This window comes from Trachemys scripta, chromosome 25 (genome assembly GCF_013100865.1).
Source record: "Trachemys scripta elegans isolate TJP31775 chromosome 25, CAS_Tse_1.0, whole genome shotgun sequence".
Lineage (NCBI taxonomy): Eukaryota > Metazoa > Chordata > Testudines > Emydidae > Trachemys > Trachemys scripta.
Genome location: NC_048322.1, coordinates 5,618,460 through 5,636,714, shown reverse-complemented (window position 1 = coordinate 5,636,714; position 18,255 = coordinate 5,618,460). Strand labels below are relative to the sequence as shown.

The 18,255-nt window shown below is 51.6% G+C and overlaps 1 protein-coding gene across 1 annotated transcript in view; it reads right to left on the bottom strand.

The window, feature by feature from the left end:
• LOC117870000 (hydroperoxide isomerase ALOXE3-like) overlaps positions 1–17,725 on the bottom strand; it is a 31,551-nt gene extending 13,826 nt beyond the window's left edge. Inside the window, exons 1-9 of the mRNA XM_034757138.1 lie at positions 16,485–17,725; positions 8,424–8,628; positions 4,306–4,390; positions 4,005–4,127; positions 2,838–2,941; positions 2,259–2,431; positions 1,549–1,692; positions 982–1,185; positions 527–613 (exon numbers count right to left, since the gene is read on the bottom strand). Of these exons, the coding sequence (XP_034613029.1) occupies positions 527–613; positions 982–1,185; positions 1,549–1,692; positions 2,259–2,431; positions 2,838–2,941; positions 4,005–4,127; positions 4,306–4,390; positions 8,424–8,628; positions 16,485–16,631 (1,272 nt within the window). The 5' untranslated portion in view covers positions 16,632–17,725. The remainder of the gene's footprint in view (positions 1–526; positions 614–981; positions 1,186–1,548; positions 1,693–2,258; positions 2,432–2,837; positions 2,942–4,004; positions 4,128–4,305; positions 4,391–8,423; positions 8,629–16,484) is intronic.
• Between the last annotated feature and the right edge of the window lie 530 nt (positions 17,726–18,255).

Here is an 18,255-nt window from a genome sequence, read left to right as displayed (position 1 = left end):
AACCCTATGATCCTCTGGGCACATATTGATTGTTTAATAATTTGTTCCAGTATCTTCCAGTTAGACTGACTGGTTTGTAATTCCCTGGGTCCTCTTTGTTCTTCTTTTTGAAGGCAGATGCCGTGTTTGCCCTTCTCCAGCCCGCTGGGACCTCACCCGTCCTCCAGGAGATCTGGAAGTTAATTGCTAACAGTACTGACGAGCTGAAAGCAGAGGCTGCATCTGCAGAGCCGTACGGTGCAAACAAAGGGACCAACTGAGATGGAGGCTGGCCCGAAGGATCTGCTCTCCGGGAGGTTCCCGATGTGGTTTTCACAGAGACAATACGGGAAGGGAGCTTCATGGGTTCCAGGTGAGGCCAGTAACTCGGGTGACAGGTGCATTTTACTCCCAAGTACGTGGCTCTGGGAGGGGAGTGGGGGCTAGTGGTTAGAGCTGGGGAGCAGGAAGCCAGGACTCCTGGGTTCTGTCCCCAGCTATGGGAGGGGAGCAGGGTCCAATGCCCCTGACCATGGCATCTTCTCACCCTTTCGACGATCCCTCCACATCCAAGTAGCTGGGTCCTTCCCACGACGTTGATGTGCAGCGTGTAGCGGGTGTGGGGCAGCAGCAGCTGGGGGGGAAGAGACACAGGGGTGGGTGAGGGCAAGCAGACAGCACCCCCACCCCTGCATGTATCAGGGGCGAAGGGCAAGTACCCAGACGCAGATCCTCCGAGAAGCCAGCGGCAGCTCCTTTCCCATCATTCATGAGGTCAGGAAGGTGCTGGACCACGATGGGTAGAACGTGACCAGCGTGGGGCACGCCCAGCCTGGCAGGCCGAGCACACACACCCCACCAGGCACAAGCAGGTATGGCTGGGCACAGGTGGGCGCTGGCAGCGGGGCTCGTCTGGCACGCTTCCCCTGCTAGGCTCTTCTCTCCCGCACATCTGAGCACAGCTGGCCCCGGGGGGTGGGGGCGGCCCAGCCCCTCTCTCACCTTGAAGAGCGGGTGGCACATGGGCAGCTGGCGCAGGGTGGCCAGGGTGAAGGCCTCGTTGATCAGGTGGGTGAACAGCAGGTGGCTGACGGACTCGTGCACCAGGAACTCGGCGTAGCGCACCCAGGTCTTGGCCAGGATCCAGTCCCACTCGGAGTCACTGGGCAGGAAGATGGGGCTGTCAGGGCCTGGGCACTGGCTGAGCTGTGGGGGGAGAGACACAGGAAGGCTGGGGGGGATGGATTGGCACAAACCAGGTGTGTGAATCCTGCTGCTTCCCCCAGGGGAGCCCAGGGGCTGGGACCCGGCTGCCAGGATGAGGGGACATGACGGTGCCGCAAATCCAGTGTTAGGAAGAGGAGAGACATAGCTGGGGTGTGCACACACACAACTGGGCACATGCATGCACACCCAGAAGGGTGTAGGGGGATTAGGGAGCCAGGACTCCTGCATTATCTCCCTGGGCTGGTCCTTTTATATGACAATGCCCAGCCCTGGGACTGTGTAGGGGTGGGGGCTGCGTGGGGGTCCCCCTAGGCAACGTGTGGGGGCACCAGGGGCTGTTACCTGGATGGCCACGGGGATGAGCTCCCCAGAGGGCTGCAGGTGCAACAGGCAGAGGGGCGCGGCGATGTACTGCTGGTAGCCATTGATCCTGTTGGCCGGGACGCCCTCCAGGATTTTATAGTCCGCGAGGAAGATGTTCCCCTTCTATAGAATCATAGAATATCAGGGTTGGAAGGGACCTCAGGAGGTATCTAGTCCAACCCCCTGCTCAAAGCAGGACCAACCCCCAGACAGATTTTTTGCTCCCTAAATGCCCCCCTCAAGGATTGAACTCACAACCCTGGGTTCAGCAGGCCAATGCTCAAACCACCAAGCTATCCCTCCCCACACACAGGGAAAGCAGAGCAGAGTGCAGGGGCTGGCAGGGGCCAGTGCATCTGGGGGTGCAGAGCGGGGTCCCCGGGGTGTGGGAGAAAGCTTGGATGCCAGGGCTGTCAGCTTCCCCACAGCAGTGCCCTCTCACAGCACGGCAAGGTTCCCCGCAGCAGTGCCTCTCCCAGCGCTGTGAGCTTCCACGTAGCAGTGCCCTGGGACTAGCCCTTGGAGCCAAGTGGCCAGTGCAAGCACAGCCATTGGCTCTGGAGTTGGGCCCACTGGACACCTCTGACACGTGGCTGCTCGTCCTTGGAGTGACGCTGGAGAGGGAGCCGGAGCGATAGCTCAGACCATAGCCAAGTCCCCCCCAGGGGTATCCCCAGCGCCCCACTTACCTCCAGCTCGTCCTGCAGGCTGGTGCTCTCCCCCAGGGAGGAGGCCACCATGGCTGACGTGATGGGGAAGTTGCAGGGGAGCTCCATGCAGTGCCGGATCACCACCGGGTGGACCCCGTTCAGGAACTGGTACCCGAAGAATGTGTCCTCTCGCCAGTGCGCCCGCACGTACTCTGGGGGGACACGGGTAGGGCAGCTGTGGGGTTAGCGCACTGGGCCGGGACTCAGGGGAGCCGGGTTTGAGTCCTGCCCCAGGCACCTGAGGCAGCTTACGGTGTCTCTTGGAGCCACAGCCTCCCCCTGCTGGATAACGTGGCTAACGGTCCAGCATGACGACGGCTCCATCTCAGTGGGGGTCTGGGCAGCACTGGGACAAGGGGGTCCCTGATTGGGGGGGGGGGGGGTGTCTGGGCAGTGCCTGGCACAAGGGATCCTGGAGCGCGCTGGGCAGGCCTGGCACAAGCAGCGTTGGGCTGTCTAGGTGCTTGGATCACACCCATTCCAATCAACCTGCTCTGTGCGTGGGGGCTTCTGTGGGCCTAGGCAAACAGGGCTTGGAGTGGGTGGGGGGTCACCCACCTGTGATTGGGGTTTTGTTGAAGTAGAAAACCTTGTTGATGTCGTCCAGCTTCGCCCAGGAATTGGTGCAGTTCAGGAAACCCTTCAGCTGCAGCTCCACCTTCCTGGGCGGGCAGAGAGAGTTGTGAGAGCCTCTGCGGGGGCTTGGGATGGAGATAGCCCTTTCTCCCCATGAGAATAACAAATAGGGCCCCCCTTTTCTCCTCCCCAGAGATGCACTGGTGGCAAAGTGGAGCCACACTCAGGGCAGCTGCCCCCTGTCAGAGCGATGGGCTCAGGCTCTTGGCAGACTCAGGCAGCATCGCTGCATTGGTTACACCTGGGTTTTCAAGCTCTTCTCCCCTACTACAAGGACTAGAGTGAGTAGTATGGGATGAGGGGGTGTATGGGGATGCATAGATAGACAGATAGATTGATGGGTTGGGATGGAGAGAATGAGAGAGAGAGAGAGAGAATGGATGTGTATGGGAATAGATAGACTTAGGTCATAGAGTAGGGTGAGGGATAAGGGCTAGGGTAAAGAGCAGGGTTGGGGGTTAGTCCCTGGGGCTGGGCCTTGGGGGCTGGGGCGCACACACACACATCCCTCCACAGGAAGGCGGATGTCTTGCTGAAGGGTCAGAGTTAAGGTTACGGAAAGGCGCTAGGCTACACGGTTGGGTTACAGCTAGAGAAGGACTATAGGGCATAGGCAGAGTGAAAGAAAAAGTATGGGATATGGGTTAGGGTAGGATTAGGGAAAGGAGATAGTACAGGGTTAGGGTTATGGCTAGGGTTTGGGTTTAGTCTCTGGGAATGACCTGGGCTGTGGGGGCCGGAAGTCACACATTGACCCCATGCTCGAGGAAGGGGGAGGTCTTGATGAAGGGTTAGGGTTACTGTGTAGGGTTAGTGTACAGAGTTAGGGTTAGTGTATAGAGTTGTGTATAGGGTTATGAATAATGTACAGGCTTAGGGTTACTATATTGTGTTTTGTATAGGGATATGGTTAGTGTAGGGTTATGTATAGGGCTATGGTTAGTGTATAGGGCTGTGTATAGGGGTATGGTTGGTGTATAGGGCTATGTATAGGGGTATGGTTGGTGTATAGGGTTGGGGTTAGTTTCTAAGGGCAGGCCTGGGGCAGGTGCTGAGAACAGGTCTGGGCCGTGGGGAAGCAGCACTCACGCGCGTGCCCCACGCAGCAGGACGTTGGTGCTCTTGGTGAAGGAGTACATGCTGTTACAGTCCAGTTCACTAATGTTGTCCACATCCAGGCACCGAGGCAGTCCAGGGGCGAACTCCTTCCAACTGGGCAGGGAGAGACCACAGAGAACGTTAGCCCTGGCCTGCCGCTGCCCTGACATTCCCTCAGCCGCAGTCCCGGGCCAACCTGTACTGCAGTTCCTACCACCCCCTCCATCCCCAGGACCCCGCGCAGCCCTGAGCCCCGGGGAGCTCCCCCAACCCCCACCGGGCTCTCACTCACCCATAGCACTTGCGTCGGTGCTTCAGCTCAGCCTGCCGCTGCTCCAGCAGCAACGGGGAATCGGCATTGTTACAAATTGTCTGGCCTGGGCAAAAGAGAGAATGTGAGAGAGAGACTGGGTGTGTGGGGATGGATGGATAGATAGATAGATAGGCCAACTGACCGAGGGGGGGGAGGGGGAGGTATACAGGAATGGATAGAGAGAGGGGTGGAAGGGGATGGATAGAGAGAGGGGTGTGGATGGGGATGGATGGATAGAGGGGTGCAGATGGGGATATGATGTTTGTCCATCATTATCGATGAAGACCTCAACAACTCATTCTTTCGATGAGCGGGCTCTGTGCATCCGGAGATGACTGATCTGTCTGATTCGGGCGTGGAACATCCTGTCACACATCAGACAGACATATAATGGCACTCTCGATGGTGTACGAGCAGCTCTGGACTTGCGCAGCTCACGCTTTTTTTCAGCCTCAGCAATACGCCTCGCCTCAGAGGTATTCCTGCCTGTGTGAATGAGGCTGCGCTGTGCTGGACGGTTCAGTGCCAAGGTTTCCCATGTGGCGGTGTTGATCTCAAAGAGGTCTTCAGCGTATCCTTGAACCGCTTCTTTTGTCCTCCATGGGAGCTCTTTCCCTGAGTGAGTTCTCCGTAGAAGAGCTGTTTAGGAATGCGTTCATCTGACATTCTCACGACATGTCCGGCCCACCTGGTCTGGGCTCTCATCAGCAATGTGTGAACTGACGGCAGACTGGCTCTAGTAAGGACATCAGTATCAGGCACTTTGTCCTGCCATCTGATTTTTAGAAGCTTTCGCAGACAGGAAATGTGGAAGTGGTTGAGCGTTCGTACATGACTCCGATAGACAGTCCACGTCTCACAGGCGTACAGCAGAGTTGGAAGCACCACTGCTCGGTAGACCTTCAGCTTCGGTGGTAGGCTGATCCCTCAACGTTCCCAAACGTTGGAGCGCAGTCGGCCAAATGCAGAGCTGGCTTTAGCAATTCTGCAGTTTACTTCATCATCGATTGACACTGCTCAGGAAAGGGTACTGCCCAGGTATGTGAAGTGGTCCACTGTCTGAAGTCTGTCCATTTACAGTGATGGACGGTTCTGAGTACGGAGCGAGGGGAGCTGGCTGGTGCATGACCTCAGTGTTCTTGATGTTAATGGTGAGACCGAAGTTGTTGCATGCAGTTGAAAACTTGTCCATACTGGCTTGCATTTCTGGCCCTGTACTAGCATTCAGAGCACAATCATCGGCAAAGAGAAAGTCTCGAGGTACAGTTTCCTTCACCTTGGTGATGGCACGCAGTCGCCTCAGATTAAATAGTTTCCCATCAGTTCTATACTTCAGGCCTACTCCTTCAGTGCAGTGCTAAAAGGCATCAGTCAAAGTGGCAGAGAATATCATGCTGAACAAAGTGGGTGCTAAAACACACCCTTGCTTGACGCCGTTGGTGACTGGGAAGGCCTCAGATGTTTCACCGTCTTCCAGGACACGAGCCATCATACCATGATGAAATTGACGTACCATTCGTATAAATCTGTCTGGACAGCCAGATTTCGACATGATCCTCCACAGGCCCTGGCGACTGACAGAGTCCAATGCTTTCGTGAGGTCCACAAAAGTTGTGTAGAGTTCACGATTCTGCTCTTGACACTTCTCCTGTAGCTGATGCACAGCGAAGATCATGTCAATAGTCCCATGTCCCTTGCGGAAGCCACACTGTGATTCTGGCAGTAAGCCCTTCTCCAGGTGAGTGATCAATCGGTTCAACAGAACCCGTGCAAGAACTTTCCCCGCTGTACAAAGCAGCGAGATTCCACAGTGATTGTCGCATACCTGGCGATTGCCCTTCCTCTTATAGAGGTGCAAGATGGACACGTCTCTAAATTCTTGTGGAACGGTTCCCTGCTTCCAGAAGGACTGAAACAGCTTGGGCTGGGTCTACACTACCCATCTGAATCGGCGGGTAGAAATTGACCTCTCGGGGATCGGGACGCGACAATCTATCCCCGAATCGACACTCTTACTCCACCAGCGGAGGTGGGAGTAAGCGCCGTCGACGGGAAGCCGCAGAGGTCGATTTTGCCGCCGTCCTCACAGCGGGGTAAGTCAGCTGCGATACGTCGAATTCAGCTATGCTATTCATCCTGGGGCTTTGCCACTTGACAGCTGATTGATAGCTTTCTTCACTTCATCCTCTTCTGGTGAAGCATCCATGGAGTCATTGACTGCAACCTGGAGCATCTTGTCAATGGCCTCATCATTGATGACTGAGGGGCGATTGAGAATTGCTTCAAAGTGTTCAGCCCATCTCTGGAGAATCTGCATCTTCTCTGTCAGGAGCACAGTACCATCAGAGTTCAGGAGGGGAAAGCTCCCAGAAGACTGTGGACCATAGAGTGTGTTAAGGGCTTCATAAAACTGCTTATAGTCGTTCCTGTCCACATAAGCCTGTATTTCATCTGCTTTGGTGCTCAGCCACAAGTCCCGCATTTTGCACAGTTGGTTCTGTACTGTTCTGCGAGCGTTGATAAAGGTGGTCTTCTTTGCCGCTGAGGATGGATTGTTTTGATATGCATGATGCAGGCGGTGCTTCTCAGCAAGTAAGGCCTGGATTTCTGCATCATTTTCATCAAACCAGTCTTGCTGCCTGCATGTGGAGGGCCCCAATACCTTCCATGCAGCTGTATGGACAGTGTTGCAGAATCGCTCCCAGTCTTTCTCAGCGTCATTCTCAATATGAAGATCAGCAGGCTCATTCTCTAGGTCTTCCGCTAGATGGATAGAGGGGTGTACTCGGGATTGGATAGTCAGACGGGGTGTGTATGGGAATGGATAGATAACGGGGTGTGTATGGGGATGGATACCTAGAGGGGGTGTTCGGGATGGAGAGATATAGGGGTGTGTGCGGGGATGGATAGATAGAGAGGTGGATGGGGTTGGTTAGACTGAAGAATGTGTACAGGAATGGATAGATTGAGTGGGTGTATGGAGATGAACAGAGGGAGGTTTCAGGATGGATAGATAGGGGTGTGTGTACAGGGTTGGATAGATAAAAGGGCTGTAGGGAGATGGAGAGGGGTTTTTCGGGATGGATAGATAGTGGGGGTGTACAGGGTTGGATAGACAGGGGTGTGGATGGGGATGGGTAGATAGAGGGGAGTATAAGGGCATGGATAGATAGAGTGGAGGCTGGGGATGGATCGGTAAAGTGCTGTGGATGGGATAGATAGAGGGATGGATGCGGTTGGATAGACAGTAGGGTGTATATGGGGATGGATATACGGGGGGGGTGTACACGGATGAATAGATAGAGGGGGTGAACAAGGATGGATCAATACAGGGGTTGTACGGGAATGGATAGACAGAAGGGGTGTATGGTGATGGATAGGTAGAGGGATGTTGACGTGGATAGCTAGACAGAGGGGTGGGATATCTCAGTGGTTTGATCATTGGCCTGCTAAACTCAGGGTTGTGAGTTCAATCCTTGAGGGGGCCACTTAGGGATTTGGGGCAAAATCAGTATCTGGTCCTGCTATTGAAGGCAGGGGGCTGGACTTGATGACCTTTCAGGGTCCCTTCCAGTTCTAGGAGATAGGATATCTCCATTTATTATTATTATATAGAGGGTGTGCATGGGAATGGATAGGTAGAATGGTGTGCACACGGATGGCTAGACAGAGGGGGGTGTACAGGGATGGATAGAGTGGTGTGGACGGGGTTGGATAGTTAGAGGGGTTGTGGGGGTTGGATATATGGAGGGGGTGTTGGGGATATATTGATAGATGGGTGCGTAGAGAGATGCATATACAGAGGGGTGTGTATGGGGATGGATAGATAGAGGGATGGACAGGGATGGGTAGACAGAGGAGGTGTATGGATATGGAGAGGTACAGGGGCGTGGACGGGGACGGATGGATAGAGGGGGGTGTACGGGGATAGATAGAGCGGGTGTATAGGGATGGATACAGAGGGGTGTGAACAGGGATGGATAGATGTAGGGGTCTGTATGGGGATGGACAGATAGAGGGATGTCTATGGGTATAACTATCTACGACCCCCAAGCGGCACCAGCCCAATCCCCATGCACCTTCCCACAGCCCCCTACCTTTGCCCTCCCGCAGCTCCAGGGTGCAGTAGTCCTCGACCCACTGGTAGCAGGGGAAGCGGTAGCTCTGGCCGTGTGGGGAGACGACCTCCACGAAGCTGCAGTACCAGTTGTCGGTGGGGTAGAAGGAGTAGGGCTCCTTGTGGAGCCGCACCAGGACGATGTCCCCCAGCCAGCGCCGGCTGCACAGCTTGAACTCCTCCACCTGCAATGGGTGGGGGTTGGGGGACCGGAGCGTGAGGATGTGACTCAGGGATTAATCCAGCAACTCAGGGGTGAACCGTCAACATCTGTCCCCCCCTCCCCCAATAAAATACTTGTTGGCGTCCTGTGCCCCCATTGTGTGGAAGTCTCCAAGGAAACATAAGTCGACCAGGTCACTGTTGCAACTACTGTTCTACTCAGCACCTGCCTTTCATTAGCCTGGAGGTAGAGGCCAAGGGTTACCGGTTTGGCTAGAGCTTGAGGTACCTCAGCATAGCCTAGCAGTGTATAGGAGAAGGGCACAATCCCTTTAAAGCCTTTGTGAGCCCTCAAGTGGTGCCCACCATGTTTTAGAAGCTGCCAGAAACCGGTCAGAGCAGCCCTGTGCATCTAATCTTGGCCTCAGTTAAAGCAGAGGCTGATATCCTGCCCCCCGGCCATCCAAGCCCTCTACCGTTGGCCCAGCCCGCCACATCCATGCCTTGTGGTTTAATGAGAGGTGCACCCAATGTGACGTTGCACTCCATATGTTTTATGAAAATATGTTTATAAGTGTGACTATGATGCAACTGGAATAGGCTTTATGCAAAACGTCTCTTGTAAGGTATCATTACAAAGCTTATAATCTACTGCGTGTGGTCATCCTATTTGTATGAATGTATCATTCTTGTATCTGAAACTAGGAATATGAAATATAACTCTGAGGGCCTATTGTAGTTATGCAAAGTGTGGGTCATTAATGGTGGTTTGGAATCTTGATGGCTCCCATTAAGCAGGACAATTGGTTGTAAATGGCTCTGTTTACCCGTAAGCCTTCCTGTATACGTGTATGCCAGCAAGTCTGACAGTGGCATGTGATCATGTCACCTGAACTGGAATCTATGGGTACGTCTACACTTACCGGAGGGTCCGGTGGCAGGCAATCGATGTTCTGGGATCGATTTATCACGTCTGGTTTAGACGCGATGGATCGATCCCGGAAGTGCTCGCCGTCGACGCCGGTACTCCAGCTCGGAGAGAGGAGTACGCGGCATCGACGGGGAAGCCTCTGCGCCGCGTCTGGACCCGCGGTAAGTTCGGACTAAGGTACTTCGAATTCAGCTACGTTATTAACGTAGCTGAATTTGCATACCTTGGCCCGAAGTGGGGGGTTAGTGGGGACAAGGCCTAAATTAAACCTGGTGCTTTTCCATTTAGAAGGAGGGGTGGAGACCTAGAGAGAAAGGATTCCCACTTTGGGCCAAAGCTATAAAAGGGGGGGGGGGAAGAACAAGAGGGGAAATCCTTAAATTACCCCCTGAGGTGGAACTAACAAGGACTGTACCAGGAGAAAGGATTGGGCCCAGACTAGGAATGAGTCTAGTCTGTGAAAGAAACTTATTGGAACATCTCTGAGGGTGAGATTTACCTGTATTCAGTTTCTTAATGTATTAGGCTTAGACTTGCGTGTTTTGTTTTATTTTGCTTGGTAACTACTTTGTTCTGTCTGTCATTATTTGGAACCACTTAAATCCTCCTTTTTATACTTAATAAAATCACTTTTGTGTATTAACTAACCCAGAGTAAGTGATTAATACCTGGGGGAGCAAACAGCTGTGCATCTCTCTATCAGTGTTATAGAGGGCGGACAATTTATGAGTTTACACTGCATAAGCTTTATACAGAGTAAAACGGATTTATTTGGGGTTTGGATCCCATTGGGAGCTGGGTGTCTGGGTGCTGGAGACAGGAGCACTTGCTGAGCTGTTTTCAGTTAAGTCTGCAGCTTTGGGGGACGTGGTTCAGACCTGGGTCTGTGTTTGCCCCAGGCTAGTGTGTCTGGCTCAACAAGGCAGGGTTCTGGAGTCCCAAGCTGGCAGGGAAAACGGGCTCAGAGGTAATTTCAGCACGTCAGGTGACAGTCCCAAGGGGGTCTCTGTGACCAAACCCTTCACACCCTACTCCCCAGGGCCTCGCCAGGGCCCCAGTCTTGAACCCCGGCCTTCCAGGTCCTCGCGCACCCTCCTGAGTCACTGCCCCTCCTTGAACCTGCAGCCGAGGGGCTGGGCTGGCCATGCTGTCTGTGGGTACCCGGACTATATGAAGACCCCAAGAGCCAGAAGATCTGGCTGAGTGACAGACTGATCCCTGTTGCCTCGCCCTGCCCCATGGCTTCACCCAGCTCTGCCCCACAGCCTCACCTGATCTGCACCCAACCCGCTGACCCAGCCCCATGCACCAGATCTTCCGGCCCTCCATGAAAACTCAAAGCATCGCCCCGGATGTCTGATTCTGATCGACCTCCCAGCTATCCAACCCCTTGAGTCTTGCTCTAGAACCCCACCCCCCAGCCCGCCCTATCCCCTGGGCATTACGGTCCCTGTGAACTGTTCCCCAGTGATCTCCAGTCCCTGGTGCTGGCTACTCACCAAAACACCAGGCCTGCCATCCCAAAGGGGCAGCAGCTTGGGACTGGCACAGCACTTAATGCCACTGCAGTGAGATCTAGTGCTAGCGAAAAGGAGACTGAGTTCGTTTTCCGAGTAGATGCAGATTGTGAGTCCGGGTTTTGGCCTCCAGGGCCTACCATGAAACATATCAACGCGAGTTTGGCAGCTTCTCTTCTGTCTCTTTAGACACCAGACTGTGACTCCACAAAGGAATACAGCAACTTCTGCACTTGGATGGGACCAATGGGCCCATCTAGCCCGGTATCCCATCTCCCACCGCGTTGCGGAAAGCCTCTCAGTTTGAGTAAGAAAACCCATGGAGAAACATTTTGTAATAACCTTCCATGAGTGAGGCATCTCCTTCGCTCCAGGCACTTGGGAACTGGCTGGAGACCAGGAACGGCAGGGAAGACAACCCTTGTTTATTGCAGCAGGTGGAAATCTGGATGATATTATAATGACTTTGGGTTAGGGTTAGCGTTATTTAATGCCTCTGCTCAACCCTGCTAAACTCTTCCAATTAGTAGCAGTGAATCCTGGAGTGAATGTAAAGCCCTTTAATCTGATTACGGTTTCGCTGCTTTTGTTGAATGTCCCATTATTTATTTATTTATCTATTATTATTATTAATATTAATATAAGAAGAGGTCACATTTTCAAGATTTTTTTCTGCCCTGCAAATGGAAGAAATGGAGTTTCTTAAAAAAAATAATAAAAACCTAGATTCTCACAGATTCACATGACTCCAGGTGCTTGGGGCTTTAAGATATATCCCAAAGATCACATGATGCGCAAAAAAGTCAGGTGAGTTAGCAGTGCTGTAGAAATGCCAGTGCTGTTAACTATTTCAGTACTATCTGCAAGTGTTCACACACGGTCAGTGTATAGGCTTGTTTGTCAGCCTCAGATAGAATTTGGGGTGTGACTTTTTCATATGCTTAGATCTTATACTAATATGTGTCAACAAAAGACAAAGACTAGGGGCATGCACGGCAGGTATATGTGGGCCTGCTAAGGAGGCGGAGTGGGGAATAGGGAAGGGGGACACAGGCCGGGCTCTGCAGCGTCGGGGCTGGGAAGAGGAACACGGGGGAACAGACACTGCCGGTGTGTAGAGCGATGGATATGCTTGCATGGAACTAACCCCGATAAACATCTCATTGCCTGTACTTCGGCCTGCTTCCCGCCTGCTTTCTGTCCGTGTGACAAGAACTGGGGACAGGGTGAAGGGTTGGCATGCACATGTACACACTCCCATCGGGACTAGGGTGCACGAATGGATCTGTGGAACTCATTGCTGTGTGCAATCGAACCAGCGCACACTACCCGGTTCCATACCAAGTGCTCAAGCCGGTGTGGACAATACCCCGTTTGCCTGTGACTATCCAGTGGACTCATAATACGGACAACAGCATGTGAAACCTGCAGGAGCAGCTCGCTGCCACTGCCAACAACCGGACAGATTTAAAACATACACTCCAGAATGGTGTTAAAAGACCTTGACCCTGTCAGAGGAGGAGAAGCAGTTCTGGTGGTGGCCTGGATGTTAGTCTATATTACAATAACCAGGGCTCCCAATGTTACTGTGGATTATTATGGCTATTGGCCTGTTGTTAAGTATGCTAATTTTGCAATGTCTACTGTGGTGGTGAAGGGGAGCACAGACCCACAAGGTACAACCACTAATTGTCATGGAAGAGCCCTCCACCACAGTGTGACAGATAACCCAGACCCAACCTCTCGGGCACACCATTATGGGCGTCTGGCACACTCATTGGAATATGGATGTCCATACGAGGGAAGGTGCAGAGCAAAGGGGGCAGTGGGGCAAATGGAGCATCAAGACATTCCACCTTGATGCCTGGCCCTATCAAGAAATGTCACAATATGTCCTAGGCTTTTCCCGGGATACCTGGGGCAGTGGATCCCAGAAGAAAATAAAAAGAAGGGGCTGGAGTGTTAGGATATAGGCTTGTTTGTCAGTCTGAAATAGAATTTTGGGTGTGATCCTTATATTGATATGTGGGAAGGAAAGACAAAGCTGTGTGTTACATCTCCCACAGCCAGATGGGGTGATAAGAGGTGGAACTAAAATGTTACAGGGCATGCTGGGAGAGTACTCTACGAGCATGCCCTGTGAGGCTGCCTGGCTCCTCGATCCAGCCAAGATCAAGCTACCAGTTAGGAGGGAGCAATGGGGGTGGGGGGGGGGGGGGGGGTGTAGGAGCAGGATTTTATAACTACTATGAGAATGAATGTATGATTTGATTTCATCCTGCCAGCCACCCTTTTTGAATAGCAGAAAGGAATGACCCTCTGGGACTATGGGATTCTGTTTCCCATATGCATTACAAATTGGGCCCTTTTAGTTCTGTGTTTTAATTTTAGTTAGTAAGAGACAGGATCCTGTATTGTGTCTACGTTAAGTAGATTAGAGGAACGTTGAGGGCCTGGGTCTCAATGTGAATCGTTTCGGTTATAAAACTTAGCAAGGTTTAATTTACAATGTCTTTTTGCTCGATATAAAATACTGCTGTTTGTGTTCTCAAAGGTCTGTGTAAAAGACTGTTTGTGTGAATGAGGAATGCATGCATCAGGAAAAGATAAGGTGTGACGGATGGTCAAGAAAGGAGGAATGAAGACACTCATCGAGACTTATTGATGCCAGAGAACCATCACGGTGCATCCATGATTGAGGAAGGGCAGATTGATGACCCTGAGGTGGAGGCTGGAACCCCTAAAGACAATTGATTAAATCCAATCCGGGATGACCCTCTCGGAGGTGTTTTGGAAGGTTTACATCAAAAGATAACACCAGTTAAGGAGTAACCGGTCATAAACCGACACAGCAAAATCCATAGACTTCAACAGAGAAAAGGGACTATAAGAACAGGGTGCTTTGCCATGGGACTGTGGGTTCATCTTGCCACTACTCCAGGAGCATCGGATTGAGACCGACAGAGCCCGGCTCCCCTCTGCAACCAATCTGCCTGGCCACTAGATTGATCCAGACTCTGGACTGGTAACTATAGACATCGACTGGCGGGGGTGTGTGCATGGTGTGTGTGTGTGTGACTGAAAAGCATATGCTAACTGCTGTATTCTCAATACATGCGGCGTATTGCCTTCTCCCCTATAAAAGATCTCGTGTGCTTTGTTTAAGCATAACAGGGGGAAGGCATACGACACACTAAAAGCCGGAGATGAGCCTGGCCTTGCCCAGGACACAACCTCACTCCTTACCCCTCTGTAGCGGTGCAGGTGGCCCACTCCAGCCGGAGGTGGGGCAGAAGCAGCCAGGGAAGCTGTGGAAACCTGTAGCTAATTAGGGTGAGGCTTGTTAGGAGCCGGACGGGAGGCAGCTGCTGCAGCAGCACAGATATAAGGAGCGGCCCAGCAGAGCGGAGGGGAGTCCCCCCCCGACAAGCCAGGGAGGAGGACGGGCTCCCAGGGATAGCACCGAAGATAGAGCAGTGCTGGGCAGGCTCGGGAGCGGAGGGGGAGCTCTGGCCTGTTGCCTGCTAGGCTGCAGGTCCCTGTTAGAAAGGGCCAAGAAGGGCCAAGAGGAAGTGGCCCAGAACGATATGTAGAGAAGGGGAGAGGAAGGCAGGGAGGCTGCCACTAGAGGATCTCTGGATCGGGACCCAGAGTAGTGGGTGGGCCTGGGTCCCCCCTGTGCACTGCACCTGGCCACGGAGGAGCAGGGCCAATACAGACTGCAACTTGCCCCTGCAGAGAGGGGCCAGACTTTGGGTTGTGGTTGGCCCCGAGGCAGGTGCAAGCCACAGGACTGCCGTGACCCCCGGAAGGGGGGTGAGGAAGAAGTAGTGGGCACTGCCGGAGGGCAGCATCCTGAAGAGAACCCCGCCAAGCAGGGGAGCAACGTGGGTTTGAAACAGCGGAGTAGGGTAGACAATGGGCAGGACACCCGCTGCAGAGGGAACTCCAGAGCTGGAGTGAGCTAATCCCCGGAGCAACCAGCAGGAGGTGCCACAGTGGTGAGTCGTGCTCTATTATATCCTCCCACGGAGTACAAAAGTGCTGGGACCCCACACCCCTCCAAAATGGAACATGACCATAAGCTGCAAGGGGTGGGACCAGGGGTGTGCGCGGCTGGTATATGTGGGGCTGATAAGGAGGAGGTGGGGGAAATGGGGAACAGGGACACAGGCTGGGCTCTGCAGCATCAGAGCTGGGAACAGAACCCTGGGAAATAGACTCTGCCGGCGTGTAGAGCGATGGATGTTTGCTTGGAACTAACCCCAATAAACATCACGTTGCCTGCAGTTCGGACTTCTGGTCTTCTGCTTTCTGTCTGCGTGACAAGAACCAGGGGAGGGGGTGAAGGGAAAGCCCCCTAACACGCACCATCCCTCAGCATCCCTCCCAAGTTTGGTTTACAAATCATGAGATTAAAAAAAAGCAGCAACCCGTGTGCTTTGTATTTTTGAGGCATTTCTAAAGCTAGTCTATTTTAGGCACTTATCTGGCACCCATCACTGCTATATGGAGGCATCTTGAATCTTTAATGTATTTACCCTCACTGCACTTTTATGAAGTAGTACAGTGCTGTTATCCCCATTATATAAATGGGGAAACTGAGTCACAGAAAGGCTTTCAGACAGTGGTAGCACAGGGAATAGAACCAGTATCTGGCATAGCCCTGTCAATTACTTTAACCACTGGACCATCCTCCCCACATAGTATAATAAGGGCAGAGAATGGATTTTTCAATTCTGGCAATTCCAACAAAGTTGGGGGGGTGGGATTCACTTCTGGTCAAACCGAAAAAATGAAATTTTTGGCTAATCAAAAAATCAAGGGACATCATTTCAGGTTGAACAAAATATTTTATTCAACCTGAAACAAAATGTTTTGTTTTGATCTCAAGCAATTTTTTAATGTTTTAAACAAAATGAAACATAAAAGAAATGCTCATTGCCTAGAAAAATTGAATACTTTCATTTTGAAAATGAGAAGACTGAAACATTCAGATTTTTTTGTTTTGGAACTCAAACAGTTCAGTGGAATCAGTGAAAATTTGTGAAAGGTCGTGCCAAATACCAATTTTTCACCATAAAAAAAATTACTGTTGAAAATTTGCACCCCTTTCTCCTCTCTAGCATAAGCAGTAACATTCTCACAATAAAAGCTGCCAGTCTCCTGTAATAATCACGTGACTCCAGGCACTGGAGATTTAAGAAAAAAACACTAACTATTTGGAGATCTTTTAAGCTGCACTTAGTTCAGACTAGAAACTTCAATATTTTTTCAAATGAATGCAGAGTCGCCCAGCGTAACCCCATGACTCCAGAAGCTAGGGATTAATGATCAAACAGCCCCAAGTCACAAGCATTGGCAACCCCCACACACACTTTTTACTGGGAGGTTCTGTCCACAGAGCCTGGCCCGTTCTACTAGTACTCACCGCCCCGGGGTTGAAGTCCTTCCCCCAGTTGTCGAGGAGCTTCTTGTCGCTTTCCTCATGGGTCCCCACCAGGGTGATGGAGATGGAGCTGAACGTCCCAGCTAGCAGGAAGTTCCCGGTGGTGACACGGACTTTGTAGGTGCCCATCGTAATTTGTGAGGCAGGGAGGAGCGTATCTGGCGGGATCCCTTGTCTGGCTGGCTGTCCTTGCCAGAGATCCGGTGTTATCTCCCAGTTCTGCCCTGCTGCTGGTTTTTATATTGCCCTCATTAAGCAGCTGGTGATGTGAGTGGTGATGTGATGTGAGCACTGGGGGTTGGACACAGGCAAAGGGCGGTGAGGCTGACTTGGCTAATTTTCATTTCCAATGAATACTTAAGGACGCCTCTGCCTGCTGCCCACACAAGGTGATAAAACAAAGTGGTGACAGACCAGGTGTTGGACTGGATAGATAAGTGGTATATTTCTGATATGGGAAATGTAAGAAAGAGTGACTCCACCGCAGACTCCAGGATTTGGAGTGACCATTAGAAAGAAATATGTCTCTCAGCCGGCTCTCTCATCCTGCTGAGTTTGTGCTAATTGAAACAGGCCTGCCAGTTTGCAAGGTCTGTGCTAATTGTAGAACAACATCCAGAGACAAAGAGTTTGCTGGTACAACTTTCTTTCCCTGAACTCTGGAATAAGATGTGTGAACCCCCCACTCTTCCATGCTTATCTTGTTTGTTTCCTTTAGATATAACCAGTAGGATGAAAAGAGTTATTGAAGTCTGCCATGTCCCACTGATTTTAGAATGGTTATGTTAAAGAATGAGTAGATGATTAAAATGCAGATGTGACAGGATATATGTTGGAGTGTGAGTGTGATTGTATGTATGTATGTATGTATGATTGAATGAGGAATGAAAGATTAAAGGTTGAGATGCCAACTTAAAAATCAGATTATCTGGCTGAAGAAAGCAGTGGACGAGATAGGCTGATAACCCTGAGGGCATACTTGCCCCAAGGACAGGAGGGCTGAAGAACAAGATAACAACATGTTGTCATTCCGTCATTGCTGTGCCATCTTCATGATTGACTATCAGCTGAAATGAGAACGATGATGGATTATCATTTCAAACATGAAAACAACATGATGAAGCAAACCCTGTAAACTTGTAGGAGGAGAAATCACTATAAGAACAGATCCTGAAGACTGAGGACTTTGGGTCTGATTCTGCAAACCAACCTCCAGGAGCATCGGATGCGCATCTCACAAGACCCTGCTCCACCCTCATGTCCAGGCCACCTGGCCAGTGACTTGGCACGAGCAACTCCGAGGCTGGGAACTATAACAACTTTGCAGGACTTGTGTATGTGAGTGAATGAGATGTGACAGCTATAACTGATTGCTTACTCTGATTCTTTCTGTATTCACAATAAATGTGGCATTTTGCCTTATCCCATTTAATAAGATCCTGCTGGTTTTTATTTTCTTGGTTTAACATTTTGGTGGAGAATTGCGAAAGGGGAATATTGGCATATGTCTTGGCTATTGTGAAAATTGGTGTGCACACCACCAGCTCTAGAGAGCTTGGCACTTCTATCTTGACAACCAGACAAACTGTGAAGGATATAGGAGTTTGTCCACCCTCTAAGTCTTGAAGGATATATATATAGACAGGGGTAAATCAACCTCCTTGCCTTGAAGGATATGTATAGGCAGAGGTAAATATTATTCAGCTACGATTTCAGAATCCAGGCTGTGTCACTCACTGAACTGTGTCAGGGG